The 24,883-nt window shown below is 46.6% G+C and overlaps 1 protein-coding gene across 4 annotated transcripts; it reads left to right on the plus strand.

Moving 5' to 3' along the window:
* The first annotated feature begins 260 nt into the window (after positions 1–260).
* Positions 261–23,642, plus strand: SLBP (stem-loop histone mRNA binding protein). 4 transcript variants are annotated; one of them, XM_023737987.1, is made up of 8 exons: positions 261–407; positions 575–709; positions 3,912–4,016; positions 7,812–7,871; positions 8,170–8,307; positions 9,205–9,354; positions 10,745–10,826; positions 23,389–23,642. In XM_023737987.1, exons 1-8 carry the CDS (start codon positions 364–366, stop codon positions 23,407–23,409), a joined length of 735 nt encoding a protein of 244 aa, XP_023593755.1. In that variant the 5' UTR covers positions 261–363; the 3' UTR covers positions 23,410–23,642. The 4 variants fall into 4 exon arrangements, with proteins under 4 accessions (XP_023593755.1, XP_023593756.1, XP_023593753.1 ...); XM_023737988.1 differs by lacking the exon at positions 23,389–23,642 and adding an exon at positions 14,380–15,566 and having other exon boundaries at positions 262–407; XM_023737985.1 differs by lacking the exon at positions 23,389–23,642 and adding an exon at positions 14,500–15,566 and having other exon boundaries at positions 262–407.
* Positions 23,643–24,883: the final 1,241 nt, after the last annotated feature.

The following is a 24,883-nucleotide window of genomic DNA, read 5'->3' on the forward strand; positions in this document are numbered from 1 at the left end:
CTCTCCTCATGAAGACGACGGCGTCGATCCGCCTCCCCAGATGGTAGCGATCAGAGTTAAAGGTTTCCTAGACACTCAGTCCAGGCCTAGGCAGCCTCTGAGGCGCGCGCAGTTGAGCTGGGCTCCCCCCGCCACCGTGGACCCGATGGTTGCGCCCCGCTCCGGCGCGCGCGGGAGCTCCGAGGGGCGGGGCCTGGAGTCCACTTAAAGGCGGTTGGGGGCGGGGCGCGTGCTCACTCTGTCAGCGCCGGTGCGGGAAGGGCTGTCTCTTTCTGCGTCGCCGCTTCGCCGCCTCCGTTCGCCTCCCTGAGTCGGTGCGTCGCGGCCCCGCGGCCCCACGCGCCTCCCCGCCCTCCGCCCGCCATGGCCTGCCGGCCGCGAAGCCCTCCCCGGTACGGCGACGCCAGGTGAGACCGGGCCGAACGCCTGCGAGTCCGTGGGCCTGGCTTGGGACGCGGCGGGCCTGGCCGGGCCGGAAGCGGGCGGGCGCCCTCGGGCGGCGGGGGTCGAGGGTGGGCGAGGCTGGGAGAGGTCCGCGTCGGCCGCTGACCGATTACCGTCTCTTTGTGAGCAGCCCGCATTTTCCAGCCAGATGGTCCCTGGGGCGGAAGCGCAGAGCCGACGGGAAACGCAGGAAGTCCGAGGACTGCGACCCTTCCGCGTCCCCTGACGACCACGAGCGCAGGCGCGCGGACCACAGACTGGAAAGGTGCGGGCCCGCCGGGACGCCCCCGAGCCCCAGGGTTCTTTGCGGGGGGTTTCGTTCAAACAGGTCTCAGGCCCCCTGCCAGAGCGTTTGTCTCCTTTCCACGGGGCACATAACCGAACCAAAACCAAACCGGCGGCCGTGGAGTCAGTTCCGACTCATAGCGACCCTGTGTGGGGCAGAGTAGAACTGTTTTATGGGGCTTTCCTGGCTGTAATCTTTAAGGAAACAGGTCGCTAGGACTTTCTTCCACGGCACCTTTGGGTGAGTTTGAACTACAAACCTTTAGGTTACTAATCAAGCGCAACTGCGCCCGTCACAGATCCAGTGTGAGTTTTTTTCCTTGGTGGAGGGGGTGTTAGACAGGCTTTAGTGGGACTACTGAACAGGTTTGCGGTTTTTGAAAATCTTGCTCACACACATACACCCTCTTTTCTCTGCTCCCCTTGTTAAGAGGTGCAAAGATACGCCGCGTAGATGCAGTTTCTGGGTCACTTTCTGGCGGTGGAGGTCTTGCCTGTATGAATGAGGTGACCCATGGAGGGAGGTAGAGTTGTTGGCTACCTTCTTGACTAGTTAAGGTACTTACAACACGACGTGATTGTGGAATACTTGGCTGGTTGAAGTATTTCTCAGTGACATGTAAATAAACCTTGGCCCACACTTAAGTCAGTTATTGAGCCTTTTGGTGTTTAGGTAAGGTCCATGGGGGCACAAACAGTTTGCACTTAGCAACTAATCTAAAGATTGGTGGTTTGAATCCACCCAGTGGCACTACAGAAGAAAACACTGATGATCTGCTTCCCAAAGATTACAGCTGAGAAGACTCCATGGAGCTCAGTTCTACTCTGTAACTCGTGGAGTCAGAATTGACTGGACGGCAATGGGTTTGTGTATTTTTTTTTTTTTTTTTTTTTTTGTAGTTCAGGTGATTTTTTTTAGTTCTATTTTTTTTTTTTTTTTTGGTGCTAAGTGATTCGCACCGTTGCCCTGGTAGTGAGCCCACCCCACACTTGCCCGCTGCTTTTTGTTAATCGCTACCTGAGCTTTACATCAACTTATACTGGTTCCCCTCACTGATGTTTACACTCCTGAGAGTAGTGTCATCCCCAGCTCCTGACCCAGGAAGTGCTTGTGGATGCAGGAATCCATCGACATCCAGAGGAATGCTGGGAGTGGGGCAGGGGTGGAGTGTCCCAGTTAGGTGTGACAGCTTGATTCCTGAGAGGGGATAACCAAGAGGTAACACTGCAACCAGGAGGGTTGTGGGCCGATAGATGGTGCATGCGTTAACTTGAAAAGAGGAAAAATGATCAGGAAGTGGGAGTGAGGATGGCAGAGGATACCTACCGTACGACCAGGTCCTCCTGTGGTAGTGGGTGTGGAAGAGAAGCACCGCCCTTATCGGGGAGTGGTGTCCTGGGGGCTCCCTGGTGGTGCTCCCACACAGCTGGCGCTCATGCAAAGCAGGACCCTGCATACTGCTGCTGACTCGAGTAGGGAAGTAACAGCAGCCCTGATGAGTTGAGTGGCTGCTCCAGCTGCAGGAGTGCTGGCTGATGATCGGGTGGGGCAGGGTGAAGGGGCCATTTGTAGAGAGATTAGCTCAATGTGTAAAATAGGCTTTTGTTTTCCACTTGAGTACTTTCTCCAAAAGTACTCTCTTTGGTAGGTCAGTGAACCATGAATGGTATTCTCTGTTATACTACCAAAGTATGTTTTAAGCACTCTATAAATTTGTGTGTTGAAATGATCTAGTTCAGGAATCTCACCTGGGAGATCCAGGTTGAACCTCTTGACGGGCTGAATAGGCTGTCGATGTTCAGCCCTGAACAAGCCTTCGTTTGGCTCCAGACTCTTATTTCCTATCCAGTTATTGAGTTAATGTAACTTTCTGTTAATGAGCTAATTTTGATTTCAGGCCTTTCCAACCATTTTTTTGGATCTGGAAACTGACTTTGGGAAATCCGGTTTGAGTTTCTCTGGATGGTGTGATTCTAAGGGAAGAAGTGACAGTTAAGAGAGCATCTAGTTTTGGTACACCAGTGGTGGCCAACAGAAATGTGGCGAAAATAAAAATCTAAGTTTAGGCCGAATTTATAAACAACAGACATCAGTGATTCTAAGTGCTGGATTTCTTGGCATTGAGGCTTTTACGTTTTCACATTGTCTGACCTTGACTAAAGATTTCTTTGGGCGTAAGATAGAACAGGGTCCTGGACTAGGTTTAATCTAACTCTAAAACCAAACCAAATCCATTGCCATTGAGTCGATTCTGACTCTTAGCGATCCTGTAGGACAGTAGAACTGCTCCATAGGGTTTCCAAGGCTGTAATCTCTATGGAAGGAGGCTGCTGTACCTTTCTCCTCTAGAGCGACTGGTAGCTTCCAACTGCTGACCTTTTGGTTAGCAGCTGAGTGCTTAACCACGGTGCCACCCAACTCTAAGTGGTACCTTTAAGGAGCCCTGGTTGTGCAACTGTAAAGCACTTGGCTATTAACTGAAAGGCTGGTGGTTCAAACCTACCTGCTGGCTCCAAGGGAGAAAAGACCTGGCCATCTGCTGTGAAAATTATAGCCTGGGAAACCATATGGGGCAGATCTCCTCAGCCCTGTAGGGTCGCTATGAGTTGAAATTGACCGGATGGCACCTAACAACAGGCAACAGGTGGCACCTTAACAGTAGACTTAAGTCCTAACGTGTCAAGGATCCTGACATTTCTACGTGGGCCCCGTGTTTTTACTGCGGTGTAATATGTTTTGAGTTGGTGATCATGTGAACCTGAAGGTAAATCACAGCCACTGTTAGGAGTTCTGTGAGTATCATACTACTGCATGCCAGCACTTTAAACTAAAAATGTATCATCTTATTTGCTCCCTTCTTACAACCTAGGAAAAAACTCCGCATTTTGCAAATAAAAGCTGTATTAGGTGCTCTTCTTGGCACTGACGATGACTTGTAGCTTTGCCTGCCTGTCTCCCCACCCACTTGTCCCCATGTTTAGCGAAAGCTGGCACACTTGGCTGCGAAGCAAAAGTTTGACGACTAGAGCCCAGTGAGGCTTCAGAGGTTCTCTGTCAAATCTGATTGAGCCCGAAGCTCCTGGCATTATGCCAGACGGCCTCTGTTTCCTGATCTGTGGTTTCAAAGGAGACTCAAGATACGTGTCATGGTTCACATACGCATCTCCGTTTTATTTTGCAGCTTCACCACTCCTGAAGGCCCTAAGCCCCGATCTAGATGTTCAGACTGGGCAAGTGCAGTTGAAGAAGATGAAATGAGAACCAGAGTTAATAAAGAAATTGCGAGGTATAGTTTCAGACTACCTGGAATGTTATCTGTGGTGCTTTTAATTAAATATTGAATTTGCGGTGTGTGTTATAGCAGTGATACTTTAACAGTGGGGTCCCAGACCAGCAGCATCAGCGTCCTGTAGGAACTAGTTAGAAATGGAAATTATTGGCCCTACCCCAGACCTACTGAATGGGAAACTAGGGGCAAGGCCTAGTCTGCACCCTAATGTTTGAAGACCACTGTCTTAGAGGTAGTCCTTCCAAGAGTGGGAGTAGGTTTTGAAGAGGGTGCTACTGGATTCCGGAAGGGTGTTGGGAACTTCTGACCATCTATAACCGACCCTGTGTTGGGCACTAGAGTGTTTGTTTTCTCACAGTCAAGCCAAGTACACGCAGATGTCAGTGTCAGATGAGGGAGCGAGCTCTGGAGGTAACAGCTCAGAAACGCTAGAGTGCAGGGAGGGGCCCACCTGGCATGTGGGGCCTCTGAACCCCTTACCATTGGATACAAGTGTCCGGTGGATCCAAGGCTGTTTCCTTGACTCTTCGTGTTTCAGGTGATGCATCCTTATCCTTTCTCCTAGATGGGCTAGAACTTAACTAGTTTGCTGAGTTTGGGCAAATGGCTTAAAGCCTCTCTTGGCTTCATGAAACTCTTGGCACACCCACGTGTGCCACCGTTTGTGAAATGAGGACACTGTAGGGGAACAGGCAGACAGTCTACAAGACATCGTCAGGAACGAGCATGTCTCCTTTGAATTGTATTCTGCAGATTTTGGTCCTGTCTTCCCTCTGATACATGCTATTAAACCAAGCTGAATGAACTGAAACAGCGAGGTTCATAGTGAGATGAAGCGTGTTGAACCAAGAGGAGCTTAGCTCCCAAGTGGCTAACAGATCAGAGTCCTTGTTAGCCCTGAATTCTGATGAGAAAATGGCGTTCCCAAGTGTTGGCAAGGGAGACAGGCTCAGACCACCTGCCCCACCTCAGCGTGTGTTATTGCTGCCTCCTTTGGAGAGACAGGCACACGTGGGAATTGGTTATTGAATACTCAAGCAGGTTCTCTCAATTTCTTCTCTGTATCAAAATGTCTGTGATTGGGTGGGTAGCCTGCTTGAGTGGGAAACCGGAAATGAGAGTTGGCGGAAATGAGTGCCAGTGTGTTTTGAATGAGTTGTTTTGTTTACACAGGTCTCCCGTTTTCTCAACTGTCAAATTAGAATGTTTGACTTTATGCAGTTTCTATGTTCCACTGAAATGTCTTCTAGAAACCTCCCTCCCCTAGTCTGTCCTGGTCCTCCTGTGGATGGACCGGTCTGTGTTGCTCAGGTATCTCTCAGGTCTGTCTTGGGAAATTCTTGTGTTGCAAAGCAGCCTGCTCTTGTCCTGAGCATGGGCTTGGGCCACTTGTGGGCTGCACCCTTTCCTGGCGGGTCATAGGACCCAGCAGTTTGACGTCATGGGCTCTACCGTGAGCCCTTCCTATGCCGATCTTTGGTGCTTCCACCAGGAAAAGGTGTGTGAGACTTCAGCTTACTGTATTTGAAGGAGAAAAATACAGATTAGAAGCCAGTGGTCTCAGTGTTTGGAAATGGGTTTTAGTTATACTTGGCAGACAGTCTTTCTCTGCTCAGGTTCTGGGAGAAAATTAAGCCCTCCAGGGAATGATTTGAGGGACTATTTTTTTTTTTTCTTTTAATTGTACTTCAGGTGAAGGCTTATAGAACAAATAGTTTCTCATGAAACAGTAGTACACATATTGCTTTATGACATTGGTTAAGAACCCCACAACATGTCAACCCTCTAACTTCTCAATCTTTTTTTTTTTTTTTTTTTTTTTTTGGCGAAAATACACATAGCCAAAGATACACCATTTCAAAAATTTCTACATGCACAGTTCAGTGACATTGACTACACTCTTCCAGTTGTGCTGCTATTCTCACTTAAGATGAAGGCTTACAGAACAAAATAGTTTTTCATTTAACAGTTACTACACATGTTGCCCTATGACAATGGTTAACAATCTCACAACACATCAACAATATCCTTACTCAACCTTGGGTTCCCTATCACCAGCTTCCTTGTCCCTTTCTGCCTTCTGGCCCTTGTCACTGGGCTAGTGTACCTCGTTAGTCCCATTTGGTTTTATGGGGCTGTCCACTCCCAGGCTGAACGGTGAACCTCGGAGATAACTTCACCACTGAGCTAAAAGGGTGTCTGGGGGCCATACTCGGGGTTTCTGCAGTCTCTGTCAGGCCAGTAAATCTGGTGTTTTCTTTTTGTGTGTGAGTTAGAATTATGTTCTACATCCTTCTCCAGCTCTGTCCAGAACCCTCTGTTGTGATCCTGGTCAGAGCAGTCAGTGGTGGTAGCCAGGCACCATCTAGCTGTACTGGACTCAGTCTGGTGAAGGCCTTGGTGGCTGTGGTCCATTAGTCCTTTGGACTAATCTTTTCCTTGTATCTTATTCCCTTCATTCTCCCTTGCTCCTGAAGGGATGAGACCACTGGAGAATCTTAGATGGCTGCTCACAGGCTTTTAACACCTCAGACACTACTCACCAAGGTAGAATGTAGAACATTGTCTTTATAAACTGTGTTATGCCAATTGAGCTAGATGTTCCCTGAGACCATGGTCCCCACAGCCTTGAGGGACTATTTTGTTGGTTCTCACAAGGGTGGTATATAGTTAGTTGCTGCGTTGTGTCCAATTTATGGCGACCTTCTGTGTAACAGAACAAAACGTTTTCTGGTCTTGTGCTGTCTTCATGATTGTTGGTATGTTTGAGTCCATTGTTCTAACTGTTACGTCAGTCCGTCTCACTGGTGGTTTCCCTTGTTTTTGCTGACCCTCTGGGTACTCCACCAACCATGATATCTTTTTCTAGTGATTGGTCTTTCCTGATGATGTGTCCAAAGTAAGTGAGCTGAAGTTTCACCACGCTCACTTCTCAGGAGCATTCTGGTTATATTACTTCAGAGCTAGTGCCATTCTGGATATGTAGAAGATTAATTCATTACCTCCCAGTGTCCAGACTGTGTTCTGGGATGCCCCAGCAAACTCGAGGACACTGCGGGGATTTTAGACTTCCGAGGGGAACCTAGTGATTCTCTGCATCTTCTGGATGCCGCACAGACTACTAGCTGGAAGTCGTTTCCAGTTTCGACCTTAGATTGTACTACCCTCCTGGCAGTGACGTAGCAGACCTTTGCAAAGCTGGATTTGGGTAGTTGCTGTGATAAAAAGCAAGTACCTCATGACATCAGTGAGGAGCAAGAACTGAGGGTGGCTGTGTCCAGTCTGTTTCCAAGATGGGGGAAGGTGTACGGTGCCCAGCAGGCACACACTTTGCCTTAGTAAGGAGTTGTGGTTATATAAGAAATAGGAACTTGGCTCTCAGTGTGTGCTTATTTTTTTCAAAAGGCTTTTAAGCTTTTGCAGCATAAACATTTGAATCTTACGATTTAAGCGACTGGAACTGGGGGGGTTTCTTCTGGCCTAGGAAGCCCCCGCGTTACATACAGCAGTGTCTGTGGGCGTCAGGGCTTCCTTGGCTCTCAAAACCGAGCTGCTTTGAGCACTGACTGTGATCTTGGCAAATGACCTTTATCTTCCTCTTGTAAAATGATGGTGACTGAAGGAGGTTGAAAGTAAAGAAGCAGCACGCTCTTACCTAACCCACTCACCCACACCGCACGCTCAGGACGCAGGCAGCTTAGCTCCCGGCGGTAATCGTGTAGCTCCGGAAGCACCAAGTGTTAGGTTGGTTTTTATACCTTTTATGAACAGTAATGTTTATTTTGCTTTCAGATATAAAAGGAAACTTCTCATAAATGACTTTGGAAGAGAGAGGAAGTCATCCTCGGGAAGGTAAATGCTGTGCCGAAGCCATCTTTCTGATTTGCTAGACCTCTCACTTGTTAGGGAGATGATTGTGAATGTGAGAAACAGAGATTGCCCCGGAAACATTTACTGACAAGTCCGTCTTTGTTCACTGATGAGGAACATTGTTTCTCTTGTGTACTTGGGTTCCACATAACCAAAGATTCTGGACTGTCCTGGGGTTGATCTGGTTGAGGATCCGTTACTGTTTCAGCATTTCCTGGGCTTCATTTACGTGATGGTCTTAACGGCAAGGCTTGTCTCGTTCGTTTCTTGTTTCCTTCAGTTCTGATTCGAAGGAGTCCGTGTCTGCAGTGCCGGCTGACCTAGAGACAGATGAGAGTGTGTTGATGAGAAGACAGAAGCAGATCAACTACGGGAAGAACACCATTGCCTACGACCGCTACATTAAAGAAGTGCCAAGGTAATTCTGTCTCTTGGGCACATTCTGAATAAGTCCTGTGGCATGGTGCTTCTCAGAGCTGTGGAGATAAATCTGGTTGTGGGAGTGATTCATACCTGCTGAGAACCATTTAAGGAGCCCTGGTGGCGCACTGGTTAAGCACTCAGCTGCTAACTGAAAGGTTGGAGGTTTGAGCCCACCAGCCGTTCTGAGGGAGAAAAGACCTGGTGGTCTGCTTCTATAAAAATTACATTCTTGGAACTCCTATGGGACGGTTCTCTGTCCTACAGGGTTGCTGTGAGTCGGAATTGACTCCGCTGCAGCAGATTTGTTTGGTTTACGAACCGTTTATCAGTGACGTAAGTAGCTTATTATGTAAATAAAAATGGGCACTCAATAGACGACTGAAAAACCAAGGACAAGAAGGGTTAGAAATAACATTTTCGTAATTTTGACTTTGATTTCGTTTCTCAGTACTCATAGCAACTTTATAGATAAAAAGATATTAAAATACATGATGGAAATAAAGTTGAAGTTCAAGATTGTAAAGAGCCAACTGGAGAAGAACATTGGCGTCACTCTTGTGTGTGAGCAGCTTGCCTGTGTCCCTCCCTCTCTCCCAAAGACAGACACAAAAGGATAAAAAGAGAACGTCAGGTTCTCATCAACCTCTTGGCAGGATTGGGGTTAAATACTTAGTTTTCCGGAATGTGAATTACAAAGGAATAGTAAGATTCAAAGAGGTAGTGCTTTTTAAATGTTTTGTTTTCTCATTTTCTAGAATCTCAGTTGATTTTTAATTTTTTTTTTTAAGTATTGCTAATCTCAGAGTTTGGTTCATCTTCAAGCTTTCAAGCTAATGCCTCCACATGCAAATGTTGATTGGTATTGCTAGGGTAATCTCGCTCTCTTCTGTAGACACCTTCGACAGCCTGGCGTTCACCCCAAGACCCCCAACAAGTTTAAGAAGTACAGCCGGCGGTCGTGGGACCAGCAGATCAGACTTTGGAAGGTTGCGCTGCACTTCTGGGATCCCCCCGCCGAAGAGGGGTGTGATCTGCAGGACATGTATGTCTCTAAAGCTTTCTTGTTCTGCTTTTCTTGATGTGTACCATGACTTAAACAGCTTTGTGTGGAACTTGGGTGGCGGGTTCTGGTGTTTAGTACCCTGGAAGGTCTGAGGGAGCAAAGCAGCAAATTGTCATAGCTTCAGGCCAGGTTTCTCGGTGCAGAAGTGTGTGGGGCTGGGTGGGTGGGCTCTGGGAGGGGCGAGAGGGGGAGTTCATCTAGGAATATGTGCCTTTTTGAGGGGGAGATTTACATCTTAAAAAGTATTTGGATCACTTACATGGATATGGAAATAGAAAGTCTTTTTTATTTTTTATTTTTATTGTGGAGAAATTATACACAACAAAACATACGTCAACTCAGCCATTTCTGCAGGTATAATTCAGTGACTTTGGTTACATCCGTCAAATTGTGCAGCCTTTCTTACTGTCCTTTTACAAGGCATCCACCACCATTAACGTAAACTCAACGCCCCCTAAGTGGAATCTTCCCCCTCCTCCTCCCTCCCACCCCTGGTAACCACTCATTATCTCTGGGGTCTCTGTATTTGCTTATTTCATATAAGTGAGATCATACAGTGTTTGTCCTCTGATGACTGACTTATTTCATTTAGGATAGTAATGTTTCCAAGGTTTAAGGGTCTTTTTGATTAAGGGAAGCTTTTATCTTTTTTCCACTGGTTTTTCAACTTCTACCTGGTTGAGTGTCTCCAGCCTATGTTTTTACAGAATGGTCGGAATTCCCTGTTGAACAGGGAGGCAGGGAGAAGAGTTGTGTGCTTTCCTCCCTTGGTGTGGTGTTTCTTCCCAGCCCCCCTCTCGTCCTGAACCTCTCCCCTATGAGAGGTGCATGTGTTCATTCAACACATAGGAGTTTCTGCTTTGGGGCTGGCAAATTTGAAGGGATTTCTAACAGGGCTTTACAAATTTGGCCTCACACATATCCAGGTTTTTTTCCCCAGGGTGACACTGTTGGCCCATTCTCTTTTTAAGGAGTAGGAAATTGGAAAAATTAGTATTCGTGTGTGTAGGATAGTTTCTCAGTGTTCCTCCCCCTAACAAATCGGGTGTATTAACGCCTCTACTAGTAGTGACCCTGTAGGGGTGTGTGAACAATGCCGAGACTGTAGAGAATGGCAGATTAGGTATGCTCTGATAAAGTTGAGCTTTTCACTGCCGGCTTATCTCTGGTCAGCTGATTGGGCAGGGGCTGCTTGTCTGGCAGGTGGGGTCCAGTGAAAACATTTCACCTCTCAGGGAGCTTAGGAAGCATCCTTGTCTACCAGGGGCCACCTGATGTTACGGTGTTGTTTTAGCGTACAGACTTGGAGGACATTTCTCTCAGCTTTGTTAAACGGGGTCCTAACGTCCCCAACTGTTTCATTTAACAGACACCCTGTAGACCTAGGTGAGATGGAGACTGAATCAACAGAAAGCAGCTCCGAATCCCAGACAAGCTCACAGGACAACTTTGTAAGTACCTCCGTGGTTATTAAACCTTCAGCTTGATGTGCCCGGTTCGTTGTTGACAATGTCCACCACTGTAGAGATTACAGATGATTGGGATGCTTATGAAAGCATGGTTCCTTACCGTATTTCCCATCACTGAAACGTCAGATTAGATCATAAGATACTGAGTTCTTGGTTAGTGAGCTTAATTTAGGATTTCGATGAAATCAGACTGATCAATTTCACCATTTTAATTGAAAGGTAAAAGACCTTTTCCCTTGATCCCAGCGCTGACACGTGCATTGCCACAACACGTAATTGTCGGGTGTGTAGGTTGGCGTTGGTGAATCGCTAGCGAGGAACCATGTGCTTGTTATTAAATAAGGAAGTGCTGTGTGTCTTGGACACGCTCCTCCCTCCCCCCACATTTGCCAATTGAAAATGACGTTTTTGAGGAAAAAAAATTCAAAGATCAATAGCAATGTAGAAAAATGTTTCCCCTCTAATCCTGTAATCAATGATTGGGCGCATGTTTTCCAGACCGCTGCACGTGTACAGTTAAATGTACGTTGGCAGTTTACAATAAAAGGATCCCTTTACTGTTTTCGTAGAGGAGATCACTCTAGTATTTACGTATGGAAACATTTAACACGTTAAGTGAAAAGACAGGTTACAAAACCAGAAAACGTAAATATTGTTATAAAGTAGTCATGCTTTTGTAAGACTCTGTACTGTATATGAACAGTTCAGAAACATATAAAAGTGGAAGGTCACCTTTACCTGCCTTCCATCTGGAAAACTTGGTGTGTGTCCTCCCAGGTTTGTTAACCATTTGCACACTGCACAGCTTTTTTTTTGACTGTAAGATTAGAAGTAATGTAAATGTCCAATAGTGAAGGAATGGCAGAATTGTTTACCTTATGAAGAATACACCTATTCCAGAGTATGTTTTTGAAGACTACTTAATTATGTGGGAAAATTGTAAAAGTCAGTACGAACGAGATTTAACTATATGATATTCCCACTTTTGTGGCTCATCAGTCTTCTGCACTAGGAAGGGGACACGCAGATGGGACTGGGAAAGAAACCTGTCAGGATCTCAGCAGGGGGTCATCCTTAGTTTGGATTAAGAGCCACTTTTGTAATCTAAAGGGGACACGCAGATGGGACTGGGAAAGAAACCTGTCAGGATCTCAGCAGGGGGTCATCCTTAGTTTGGATTAAGAGCCACTTTTGTAATCTAAAAGAAATGTAACCCTTACCCCAGTTTGAGAATCATTATGAACATGCCGTGTGCAATTCCAGAAGTTAAGCAGTGAATGAGCGGCCCTGGGGAAAGGAGACGGGAAGAAGAGACTGCACACAAGGATGAGGCTAGACCAGGAGAACTTGGGGTGCAGGGAGGATATAAAATGATGAACCTGTTTAACTTCAGGGGGGGATAATGCTGATCAAGATCTGCCCAAGGCTGATCCCTGTGAGGTGGAGGTCAGATATGCCTCCGCTCTCCAAACTTTTTACCAGTTCTGTCCCTCCCACGGCAGTCTACTTCTCTACTGGGTTCCCTAATCTGTTGCAGTGGCCTCACAGAACTCCCAGGCCATACTTGAGTTAAATGGTTTATTAAGGAAGCAACAGGGTTCAACTGGGACCTGGATCAACAGGCTACATCTCAGGATCAGAAAGTCTATAGGCAAAGACTCCCTTCAGTGCGGGACAGCTCTCTCAGCCCTGCATTGCCCTGCAGGCAAGCAGGCCCCTCTCTCTGCTGTGCATGCCTCCTCTTGGCCCCCTGAGGACAGGCCTCTCTGCCTTGGGTCTCCCTGCTGTTGGCTGTGCTGCAGGGCCCCTTCCAGGCCTGTTGCTGTCTTCATTGTTACAGCCTTTGACCCATGGTACAGCTTTTAGGAGTTCTTGCCTCCTCTCTCTCTGCTTCTCTTTTCTGCTGCTGCTTGTTTCTTTCTGTCTGAAAAACCCGTGTGGGTTGGCTGCATATATACACAAACTTTATGTCAATTTCAAGGCATGGCCCTCCCACCGGGGCCACGAATTGACCAAGCCCCTCTCAATCCCCTCTAGGTAGGGCACAAACACTTCATTTGTATGGGTATATTGACCAATCCCTGCAAGGTGCATACCGTTCACAGGGCAGGTTCAGCCCAGGCCAGAGAAAAGTATCACACCATCAAATTGTTTACAGTTTCCCTAGGAAATGTCAATCAACCTGGACAAAAGTAACAAACCCTCTGGGGTAGAAAACTAGGGCAAAGGTAACTCCTCAGGGTTTAGGGAAAAAATCTCTCAGACTGTTTTCCCAAGGAACCAAGGCTAAAGGCCACAGAAAGGAACTCATTTCACCACAGACGGAGAGGCTAGGGCTGAGAGGTCCTGGTGAGAGATACTGGATATGCTGAAGGGAGGCGAGAAGGCTGGGCTAAAAGATACTTAGACACAGTCTGCTCCCAGCCTTTGGTGAAAAATGTCAACTCTGCAGTACAGCATGCGTGCGTGTAACCTCCCTGGTGAGCCGTGTGCTCCTAAACCACCAGAAGGAGTCGGAGCTTCCCGCTCAATACTGCCACTTTTATCTCCTCATACTCAGGATGCTCTGGGCGTGCCCATGGTACGGTTATCACGCCCAGGAAGTGCAGCGTTGATCAAACACTGCTGTCCAATAAACAGCCCAGATTCCGGCTCCCAGTTGTCCCAGTAACGTCCTGTAGCAGTTCTTTGTATTATTTTGATCCAGGGTCTGATCAGGGATCACAACATTGTTGCTGTGTCTCTCAGTTTCCTTAACCTAGAACAGTCTCCTGCCTTTTCTCCCCCAAGACATTTCTTTCTTTTTTAAAGCGTTCAGGCTAGTTTTTGTGCAGAATGTTCCTTAATAGGGAATTATCAGGTTATTTTCTTAAGATTGGAATTCAGGGTGGACAGTCTCGGCAAGAACACGACAGTGGGCCGGTCATTGGTGATGTTAAATTTGATAGCACGTTCAGGCAGAATCTACCAGATTTCTCTGTTTATAAAGATAGGATTTTTGTTTATATTTACAATAAAACCTTGGGATTTTTGGTTTGTTTTAAAATTGTGGTGAAAACATACCCCAAAATATTCACCAGTACAGCTTCCACACTTAACATTTCAGTGACATTGATTGCATTTTTCATGTTCTGCCACCATTATCTCTGTCCTTTTCCAAAACATTCCATCACCATTAACATCAACTCAAGGAAAACCTTGGTTTTAATTGGGAAAATGTTTTGGGCAGGAAATCGGTTTAAGCTCTCAAATTTGTGAGTTCTCACACTTGAATATATGAATTTTCAATTAAACTTAAAAAATTGAAACAACCATGTTCATTAAAGCAATTCAGAAATGTGTCCAGTCAGACACGGTCACCTCCTGCCCTGAGGTAGCCACCATTCATGATTTTGTCAAAACTTTTCTGATTCCTTCTGTACTCAAAGTATTACGTGGGTGTATACACGCACACTTTGTGTTACACACAACGCCTTGTAAATAGTAGACGTGGTCCCTTTTTGCGGTGTAATTAATTAGGACTCGTCCCACTTAGGAGTGAAGGGTCCAGGACTTTGACATATCTCACATGATTCCTGGTGGTGGTGAGGTGGAGGCATGGCCCTGTTTTCAGGAGGTGAAGCGGTCTCAGGAAAGGGCTGTCCTCCATCCCCAGGGTCTCCCGACTGAGCTGAGGCCGACGCAGCTCTCCTCGTCTTCAGAGTGCTCAGCGGTGTGACTGTTTTCTCAAGGCAGCCGAGTGTGGAATTGAGCGTCCGTCTACAAGCCACACCGTTCAGAGTTGAGGCATCCGTACTCAGAGATGTCAAGTCTGTTAGCTTCCAGTTCTAAGGGGAAGTTCTATGGGTAGAATTTGACACTTCAGCTTAAAATGAGATTTGATGTTAACCCATGAGTTTTAATTAGCTAATAACTTTGAATTCTCGGTGTGCTTGTCCTGCACGAATATGATCGTAGTCATGTAGTGTTTCTGGGCATAATGTTATGTATAATGAGTGTGTTTTGCATGTTTTAAATTGTAAAAGGAACCAAATCCAAGAAAGATTGGACTTGAAGAAATCTGGAAACAAACTTAATTGCTTAAACCTCTATCAGCCTCCAAGTTATAATCTGACAAGAATACTTAAACTGGTTTTTCACAGTATTTTATGTATTAAATTGCCACTTGTGAAATGGGTTGGTTTTGAATTTTTCTGTGTATCCACGGAGCCAACGTGGAGTCAGCTTTTGTCTACTGTTATCTGACAGCGTTTTCAGAATTTGAGACCTTTAACATCTTCATGTACACTTCATTCTTGGCTTTTTGTCAAGATGTCAGGTTGGTGATTTCCTCATGCAGAGCCCTGAATCATCAAAGCTGTTAAGCAGAGCTGTTAAAGTTAGTGACTTTTATGTAAGTTACGCAGTCTTAATTGGGTACTTGTAAATAGTGCTAGCTGGGTAGGTTTTTCTACCTATAAGATTCCAAGAGTTAAGGCAATGGAAGGGATATAGAAAGAAGTTTTGTTTTATTTTTTTAATCAGTTAATTTACCATGTAAAATTGTTGTAAATGATAATGTGTACAGATTTTCTGTTCATATATTCACTTGTAAACTTCTTGTTAAGACTGTTATGTTTCTATTGCTTTTGTATGGAACAATGTTACAGAAATAAAAAGAAAAGAACCTTTAACTGAATTATTAAATTGATGACTCGGCTACCCGTCATAATAACTCAGTGTATGGAGGATTGGAGTGGGTACCTGTCTCACATCTGAAGCTCTCCCGTGGCACAAGAGGGAGGGGCTGTGTACCGTGGCTGACCCTCGACACTGCTTACCCAGTGCCAGCCCCTGCTCTGTGCCCTGTGTGGGCTCCTTTAATCCCACACCACCACATGGGTCGGTTTGGAGCTCTGAATGCTCTCAAGGTGGCAGATCCTGATACAGGCTGGAGCTCTGGGGTCCAGGTCACAGCAGAGTGCGGGCTCAGCCCTGTATTTGGTGTGTGCTTCCTATGCCTGGGGCCTCTTGCTCACAGGGGCTTGTGCCCTGCACGCTTACACAGAAGGAGGCCTGATGGCTCAGCTGCTAACTGAAAGGTCGGCAGTTCGAACCCACCAGCTGCTGCAAGGAAAAAGACATGTCAGTCTGCTCCTGCAAAGATTATAGCCTAGGAAACCTCTGGGGCAGTTCTACTCTGTCATACAGGGTTGCTGTGAGTCAGAATTGACTCCACGGAACACAGTAACAGGCTTAGGAAGCCTGCAATTGGGTTTGTGCTTATTTACCAGCCTCTTCCTGTCCCGTGTGACAAACCAGGGCTGTGCAGTCTCTCCTGGAGCAGAGCAGGTGTTTGGACCTTGGATCTGGGGGGATGCCCTCCCTGCCCACGGTCTGTCTCCCACAATGTCATCCTTGGGCCCTGGCAGCTCTGCCTGCAGACGTTCTACCAGCCCACAGTCATGGCTGGATGCCCTAAGAATGCTGCCTTGGGAGTGATGCTGGACTCCAAGCAAGGGATGGCCATGGTATCTTCAAGGTATTTTAAAAGGGCAGAAACCCTTATTCACTTAATACATTTGCTTAACTGACAGCATGTGCCAAGTAGTCTAGCAGACACAGGATATATCAGGTAGTAGAATGCCCCAAAGTCCCTACACTCAATGTTGGGAGTATTACAGTAAATCATAGAGAAGCAAATACAGTGTCAGGGTAAGTGATAAGTGACAATAAAGCAGGGTAGGGGGCATGGAGGAAGACTGGGCAGTGGGGACTGGCTGTTCTGTAGAGTGGTCAGATGTCTGTTAAGGTGACGTTTGAACATAGATGTGCTATCTGGGTAAAGGGTATTCACCCCACGGGGTAGCCAAGTGCCAAGGCCCTGTGGTGGCAGTGTGGCACGTTGACTGCATAACTAAAGCCTAAGATGGAGTGAAGCTGGGAGGACTTTGAGGCATGTGTGTGAAAGCCACGAGAGAGCTGTTAGTGGGAGCCACAGGGACTTTGAGGAGATGACGTGAAAACCTGCAGGTTGAAAATCTGTTGGGAACTGGAGTAAAGTGGATTCTTGTTACGTAGTGACAGAAAGGTTAGCAACACTGCTGCAGTATGATGGTAGAAGATAGAAAATGTGCCTAATGAACTGGAAGATCTCTAAACAGGTCAAAGGTACCTTCTGGCTTCTCGTTGCTTATACCAAGAGTAGAGAGAAAAGCCAGAGGAAGGACAGTTAAACATGAAGGAGCTGTCACAATGGTTTTGAATATTCTCAGCCTGTCTTGATGGCAGAAGGTCCCTGGATGGTACAAATGGTTTGCACTCAACTACTAACCTAAAAGGGTGGTGGTTGAAACCTTTGTAGGCCCACCACAGACGAAAGGCCTGGTGGTCTGCTTCCCTAAAGATGACAGCCAAGGAAACTGTGGAGCATTTCTACCTGAAGTACATGCTGTTGCCATCAGTCGGAATTGACTCAACAGCAATGCTTTTTTTCCCCTTGATGGCAATGGCAAACAATGCCGAAATTAAGAAACGAGTTCCAAGCATAGATGAAATCCAGAGGGTGGAAAACATGATCTATAGATGAAACTGAGGATGTTGTTGTAAAAATCCTTTATAAAAATTTTTTAAACGATAGGGCTTCTGAGAACTTTTAAGAGTTTGTCCTGCAGCAGGAGCCCAAGACAGAAGGGATTATTTTGACTAAGTGTGACTTTTGTCGAATGAATTGAACCCAAATGAGATTTACAGGAGACTCACAAAACTTTTGAAAGAATTATACTGGCAGAAACACTGCCAGGTTTGACAGAAAGGAAAGACAATACAAAATGAAAAGAGGCCTTTGGACCCTCAAAATTCTACTGGCAGGAAACAGGATGAGAAAATCACACAGCTGCAGACACAGGCTGCCTCACCATGGAAAAGGAAGGATAATTCAGGGGGTAGAATCCAGAGGGCAGAGCAAAGAGCCATGGAGAATCATGGGTAGAGTAGGAATGAGCCTTAATCCAGGAAACAGCAGCATGTTCCCGGCTGGATTTCAGAGTTGCCGTGCACCAGTGACTCCTGTGGCCCCCTGCACTCCCTCCCATCCCCACCATTTTCGAACAGGACTGTCGCAGCTATCTTATGCCTGTCCCACTGTTGTACGTTGGGGGGGTGTGTATATCGGGGTGGGTGTGGGGTCACAGCAGAGGACTTGTCTCTAGTTCACAGATCTTCAGATCAAGAGGAACTGTATACCAGGAGCTGTACTTAGCAGTGACGTCTGGGAAGCCTCCTCTGCACCAGACCTAACTTAGATGACCAGATTCTGGACTTTGGGCCAATGCTGTAGTGGGAGGGAACTTTGAGGCCTTGGGAGGAAATAAGTGTATTTTGTACTTGGGAGAATTGTAAATAACCTGTAGCCAGCAAGTGGACTGTGGTGGTGTGAAAAAGCGGAAGTAGTAGTGTTGTCAGAACATGTCTAACTTCAGAGGAGACAGTGTGAAACAAGATCAGCCCAAGTCTGGCCCCTATGAGGTGGAGGTCAGATATACCTCCACTCTCCAACCTTTTTACCAATTCTGACACTAGCTGTCCCTCCCACGGCACTCTGCTTCTCTGCTGGGTCCAATAATCTGTTGCAGTGGCCACACACAACTCACGGGCCATACTTAAGTGGTTTATTAAAGAACAGGGTACAATTCAGGATCAGGAAGCATATAGATACAGTCTCCCTTCTTCAGTGCAGGACAGCTCTCAGCTCCTCTTTGGCCGTGCAAGCCTCCTCTCGGCCCCTCAGGACAGGCTTCTCTTGGCCTTGCCGTGTGTGTCTGCTGCCTCTGTTGCTGGGCCCTTCCGTTACAGCCCTTGACTGTGTTTTCAGGTCTTTTAGAAGGTTCTGTCTCTGCTTTTTTCTTCTTTCTGTCTCTCTTCCTGTTTCTTTCTGTTTCAAGAACCTCTGTTGGCTGATTAAGTACATAAACTGCCTGCCAATTTCAAGGCATGGTTCTGCCACCCGGGCGATGAACTGAGCAATCCCTTCCTGGTAGGCCACAGACACTTCATTTGCATAGTAGGCTACAACTCATCTCATTTGCATAGTCTATTGACCAATCCGTGGAAGGTGCATACCAATCACAGGGCAGGCTGCAGCCCAGGACCAGACAAAAAGTGTCAAAACCAAGCTGTTTACAGCTTATCCAGGATATGTCAGTCAACCTGGACAAAAGTAACTAACATTCTAGCGCAGAAAATTCAGGCAAAGGTTAGCTTGTCAGGGATTAGGGGAAAGATCTCAAGCTGTTTTTCCAAAGAACCAAGGCAAAAGGCCACATAAAATAACTCATTTCACCACAGGTGGTTTTAAAATAGGGCAATGATGGCTACCATTACTGAACATTTTGTCCAAAGATTCTATAGCAGAATCTTGATCAAAAGAGGTAAATACGGAACAGAATTTCACATTCTCATGAAATCCAGACATTCTGGAGCCATGAAGGCTGGATGAATCCCCAAAACTATTGCCCTGAGATAACCTTTAAACCTTAATAAACCAAATAATAATTTAGCTTAACTTGTAAAGACTGCCTGCTTTGAGCATTATCTATACGGGATCAAAGTGACAACAGCAACTCGGAAGATGAGACGGGAAGCTTAGGGGGCAGTGAGTTTATGTTAATGGGACAGAAACAATTGGGAAAAGGAGGGAGAGAATGGTTGCAAAACTCAAAATTGTAATCCGTGTAATCAATCAGATGTAGTCAAAATTGTTGAATTGGTGTATGTTCTGTGTATATTCTCAACAACAATAAATATAAAATAAATGATTAAAAAATAATCATATTAAGAAATAAGGCGAGGAGGCTGAGATGGCTGGGGGAGGGGGTGGTAGATGAAATTAGGGTTGAGGGTGAGCTGCTGCAACAAGAATGTTGGTTTTACCCTGAGCAGGGTGGGTGGGTAGGGAGGCTTTGAGCAGGGGGGCATGCTATTTACCTTAGGTTTTAGAAAAATCACTCTGGCTACTAGCTTTTGCCACACGTTCAAATTCTTGGAATGCACTTAACCAGCAAGGAAACCGGTCTTTAAGACTTCTTTTAATGCTATTGACATCATCTCGCTTATTTGCTGTACAAATAAACAATAGGGTTGAGCTGTCTTTATTCTTGACTCTTGTACATTGAACCAAAGCTTGTCAGAACAAAATGAAGTTTGCTGAGCATGATTAATTCCTCAGGATCCCGGCTGATTGCCATCTCGTTTCCATTGGCGATTCACTGTCCTATCTTCCATGTATAGACATGGTCAGCTTATCAGGGCTCTCATCCACATTCCCCAGCTGACTTTTTTTCGTGTATTGTGAAACCTTCCTTGTTCTTTGCTGGTCTGTCAGGATCCTGGCCTCTCGGGGGCTCGTATTCAGCATCGACTGACTCCTCTGCCCCTTTGGTGGGAAGACGTTGATTGAGCCTCCCAGGTGTCCACTGCCACTGTCCCTTTTGGTTTTCTGGACCCATGTGGTTGGTTTTCCTGATTAACTGATAGGTTACAGGTTCTTTTTTTCCCATGTAGGCAAATTTTAAAGGTCTGTTAGGTAACATCATGTTCCAGTCGTTGGCAAATCAAGTACTTTGCAAATGAATATGTTAGCTGTCTACTCAAACCTGGGTTGGCTCTGTGTGCTGGCTTGGTGTACCTTTTTGATCGTTGTTGTATGCCATTGAGTTGATTCTGACTCATAGCCACCCTAGAGGACAGAGTAGAACTGCCCCATAGTTTTCTAGGCTCTAATTTTACAGGAGTAGATTGCCAGGTCTTTCTTCTGTGGAGCTGCTGGGTGGGTTCAAACTGCTGACCTTTCAGTTCGCAGCCGAGTGCTTATCCATTGTGCCACCAGGGCTCCTTTTCGATTGTTAGTCTGTGTACAATTTTAAGAATCTTGACTGAGGGTTTTTTGGTTCTGTGTTGCTGTTTTTTGTGTGTGCATTTTAATGTGCAGGCTCTAAGTGGATTTAAGCCGCTTTGTAAAACAATCAACCTTCAGTGGAGGAGTGGAGGAAGCACAGGCTGCAGATATTGGCACTGAAGACTCGGTGGCTGAGTGTCTGACAAGGTTGTGCGCGGATGCGGTATCCCCGGTGCCCGCTGACGGTCCGGCATGCAGTGGGACCTTACTGTGGTGGAGGGTGGGACTCAGAACCGTGGTGCAATCCCAGCCCGGTCTCTTTGTAGCTGTGTGACTTGGCCTTTGCGTCCCCATCTATAAAATGGCAATAATGCTGGTTCCCTCATCGGGTGGTTCTAAGGATTCACAAGCAAACGAAGGTCAGATGCTTGTGATACTTGATGATGACAGCTGTTGTAGCCGAGGGTCTCATTTAATGTCCTTCCTCCAGTGATTGGTTCCTCCTGATGACACATCCAAAGTAAGTGAGTCGAAGTCTTGGACGACGTTCTCTGGTCCATAGGGTTTTCATCGGCTGATTTTTTGGAAGTAGGCCACCAGATCTTTCTTCCTAGTCTGTCATAGCAGCATGCAAGCCTGCACTGACAGACAGGTGGTGACTGCACTTGAGCTGCATTGGCCGGGAATTGAACCCAGGTCTCCTGCATTGAAGGTGAGAATTCTACCACTGCTGCTTTTAAGACCCACTGTGTATGTTTAAATTCACAAGTTCATGATAACGTTAAAAAAAGGAAAGGGATTGGTTGCCTTTGGGAGGATACTGGGGAGCCAGTTCATTATCTTGAGGAGTCCTGGGTGGTGCAAATTGTTAAGTGCCTGACTTCAAACGGAAAGGTTGGCAATTTGAACACACCCAGAGGTGCCTTGGAAGAAAGGCCTGGCAATCTGCTTCTGAAAGGTCACAACCATGAAAACCCTACGGAGCAGTTCTACTCTGCACGCGTGGGGTCACCGTGAGTCAGAATTGATTCGCCGGCAACAACATCCTTAGAATGAGCACGAAGATGAGTTTCGTTTCATTGTCTTGAAAGCTGGTCAGTCAGGGGGATGAATCCGGCATCTCTCCAGCCTGTCTTCCATGAGTTGTACCATGGGGCCATCAAACAGGGCAGGTGTCTGCAAAAGGAGCCTGGCGTAGTTACCTAGTGCTGCTATGGAAGAAATACCACAAGTGGATGGCTTTAACAAAGAGAAATTTATTCTCTCACAGTCTAGGAAGATAGAATTCCGATTTCAGGGTGCCAGCTCCAGGGAAGGGGTTCTTTCTCTGTTGGCTCTGGGGAAAGGTCCTTGTCATCAGTCTTCCCCAGTCGAGGAGCTTCTCAGTGCAGAGACCTGGGTCCAAAGGACGCGCTATTCTCCTGGCTCTTGTTTCTTGTTGGTCTGGGGTCCCCATGTCTCTCTGCTCACTTCTCTCTTTTATATCTCAAAAGAGATTGACTTAAGACATAACCTAATCTTGTAGATTGAGTCCTGCCTCATTAACATAACTGCCACTCACATCATAGAGGTAGGATTTACAACACACAGGAAAATCACATCAGATGACAAAATGGTGGACAGTCACACAATACTGGGAATCATGGCCTAGCCAAGTTGACACACATTTTGGGGGACACAGTTCAATCCATAGCAGATGCCAAACAGTCCACAGAAAGTTTTCCTCAGAGACATGTCACTCCCTCCCTTCTCTCTTCTTCTTTGCTGCCCTGACCCCTTCCTTGTAGGCAATCAGCTCCATTGTTCTTGTTCACCCTCCCTGCCTTTCTTGTTGCAGCAGTAAGCAGGGAGGCCTATGTTCCTTTTCTCCACCTTTTGAACTTAAAAGGTGGCGTCTTACAGATACTCTAGCACTTTGCTTTTTCAGCTTCTCCGAGTCGCCTGGGTATCGCTCACCATCATGCCATGGAGATCTTCCTCCTCTTCTCCTAGGGGAGCACAGCCACAGCCGGGATGACCCCCCCGCAGCGTGCCCCCCAGCGGCCTGTTCGGGTGTGGCTCTTGTCTGCAGCAGGTGGCTGCACTGTTTTTAACTTCCCCATCAGAACATCTTTTTATTCCTCCTTCTTTTTTTTAATTTGGTGAAAAACGTCCACACCAAAACATCCGCCAGCACAACTTCCACATTTACAACTCAGTGACTTTGGTTACATTTTTCATACTGTGCCACCGTTACTGCTATCCTCATCCAAAACCTTCCACCATCGTGGACACAGACTCACTACCCCCCGGACAAAAACTCTTCCTCCCACGCAGTAACCGCTCATAGGCTTGGGTTTCCATCTGTTTGCCTATTCACGTAAGTCAGATCACACAGCATTTGCCCTTTTGCAAGTGACTGACTTGGCTCAGCATGATGTTTTCAAGATTGATCCATGTGGTGGCGTGTATCAGGACCTTATTTCTCTGTGTGATAATATTCCCAGAATATCCATCTTTAACAGGAGAAGTCAAATACTTCATATGGGTTGCGTTCACTTCAATCGGTCCCACCATCTTACCAGGCTGACTGTTTTAAATGATTTTGATTTGATTTGATTTTTAAATGACTTTGCTGCGTTGACTGATTTTTGTTTTATTTTTCTTCTCTCCCCCCACCCGCCCATCCAGATAGCTTGCCAGCAGAGCTGATGGTGGAGAAACAGGCTGGGGCAGGATCGCCAGGCACCTCTGTGTGCCTCAGTTTCCACATCTGTACATGGGGCTAACAGTGACAGCCAGCTCGCAGAGTGGCCAAGCACTGGATGAGGTGTTGTGGCATGGGCCTGGTGAACCCTGGGTAAGCCTGGCTTACTGTGGTCCCTGCCAGTTTTCCTGAGTTTGTCCTTTCAAGTCTTTTTTGTGAATATATGGCGTGTACAGAAAAGTGTAGACAATAATGTGATGAAGCCCACGTGCCCATCCCCAGTTTTGTCAAGCCTTTGCTGTGATGGCTTCCGGACCCATGTATGTTTATTTGTTTTTTGAGGTGAAATTCACTTAACATAAAAGTTACCGTTTTCAAATGTACGACTCGGTGGCGTGTAGTGCAGTCACAGTGCTGCGTACCCTTCACCTCCCTGTGGTTCTGACACGTATTGGTCACCCCAGAAGAACACTCGTGACCTTTAGATAATCACTTCCCACCCCCATCCACCACCCCTGCTGTCTTAATCTCCCAGTGCTGTTGTAATAGAAATACCACAAGTGGGCGGCTTTAAAGGACAGAAGGTTATTTTCTCACAGTTCGGAGTCTGGAAGTCTGAACTGCAGGGCGCCGGCTGTAGGAGAAGGCTTTCTGTCTGTCGGCTCTGAGGGAAGGTCCTTGTCGCTTCAGCTTCCGTTCCTTCGTTCCTTGGCGAGCTCCGTGTGGCACATGTGTGTGTCTTCCCCCACCTTTGGGCTTGCTTCTCTGGCCGAATCTGCTCTTTTTATGTCTCAGAGGTGATTGGTTTAAGACACACCTGCACTGATACGGTCTCAGTAACGTAACAAAGAAAACCCTGTTCCCAGATGGGATCCCATCCACGGGTATAGGGGTTTTGGGTTTACAGCACGCATTTTGGGGGACACAGTAGATAACACCTGGCAACCACCGATGTGCTTTCTGTCTCGGTGGATTTTCCGATTCTGAGTGTTTCGTATCAAATCCGAACAGCCCGCAGATGGTGTGTGGTCTTTTTTGTATTTGGGTTCTCTAACTCAGCGAGATGTTTCCTGGCTTCACCCACGTCATAGCGTGTATCAGTACTTCATTTCTTTTTATGAACGGATGATGTTTTGTATGCTCTACCACGTTTTGTTTATCTGTTCATCCTGTGATGAACGTGTGCGTTGTTTCCACCTGTTGGTTGTTGTGAATAATGCTGCTGTGAACGTTTGGCATACAGCTGTTTGTTTTGAGTGCCTGCTTTTCATTCTTTGGGGTATATACCTAGGAGTGAACTGCTGGGTCATCTGGTAATTCTGGAGCCCTGGTGGGCGCAGTGGTTAAGAGCTGAGGCTGCTAACCAGAAGGTCGGCGGTTCGAATCCACAGCCACTCCTTGGAAACCCTATGGGGCAGTTCTACTCTTTCCTATAGGGTCGCTATGAGTCGGAATCGACTTGATGGCAACAAGTTCTTT

The sequence above is a fragment of the Trichechus manatus genome, unplaced genomic scaffold (genome assembly GCF_000243295.1).
Source record: "Trichechus manatus latirostris isolate Lorelei unplaced genomic scaffold, TriManLat1.0 scaffold00111, whole genome shotgun sequence".
Lineage (NCBI taxonomy): Eukaryota > Metazoa > Chordata > Mammalia > Sirenia > Trichechidae > Trichechus > Trichechus manatus.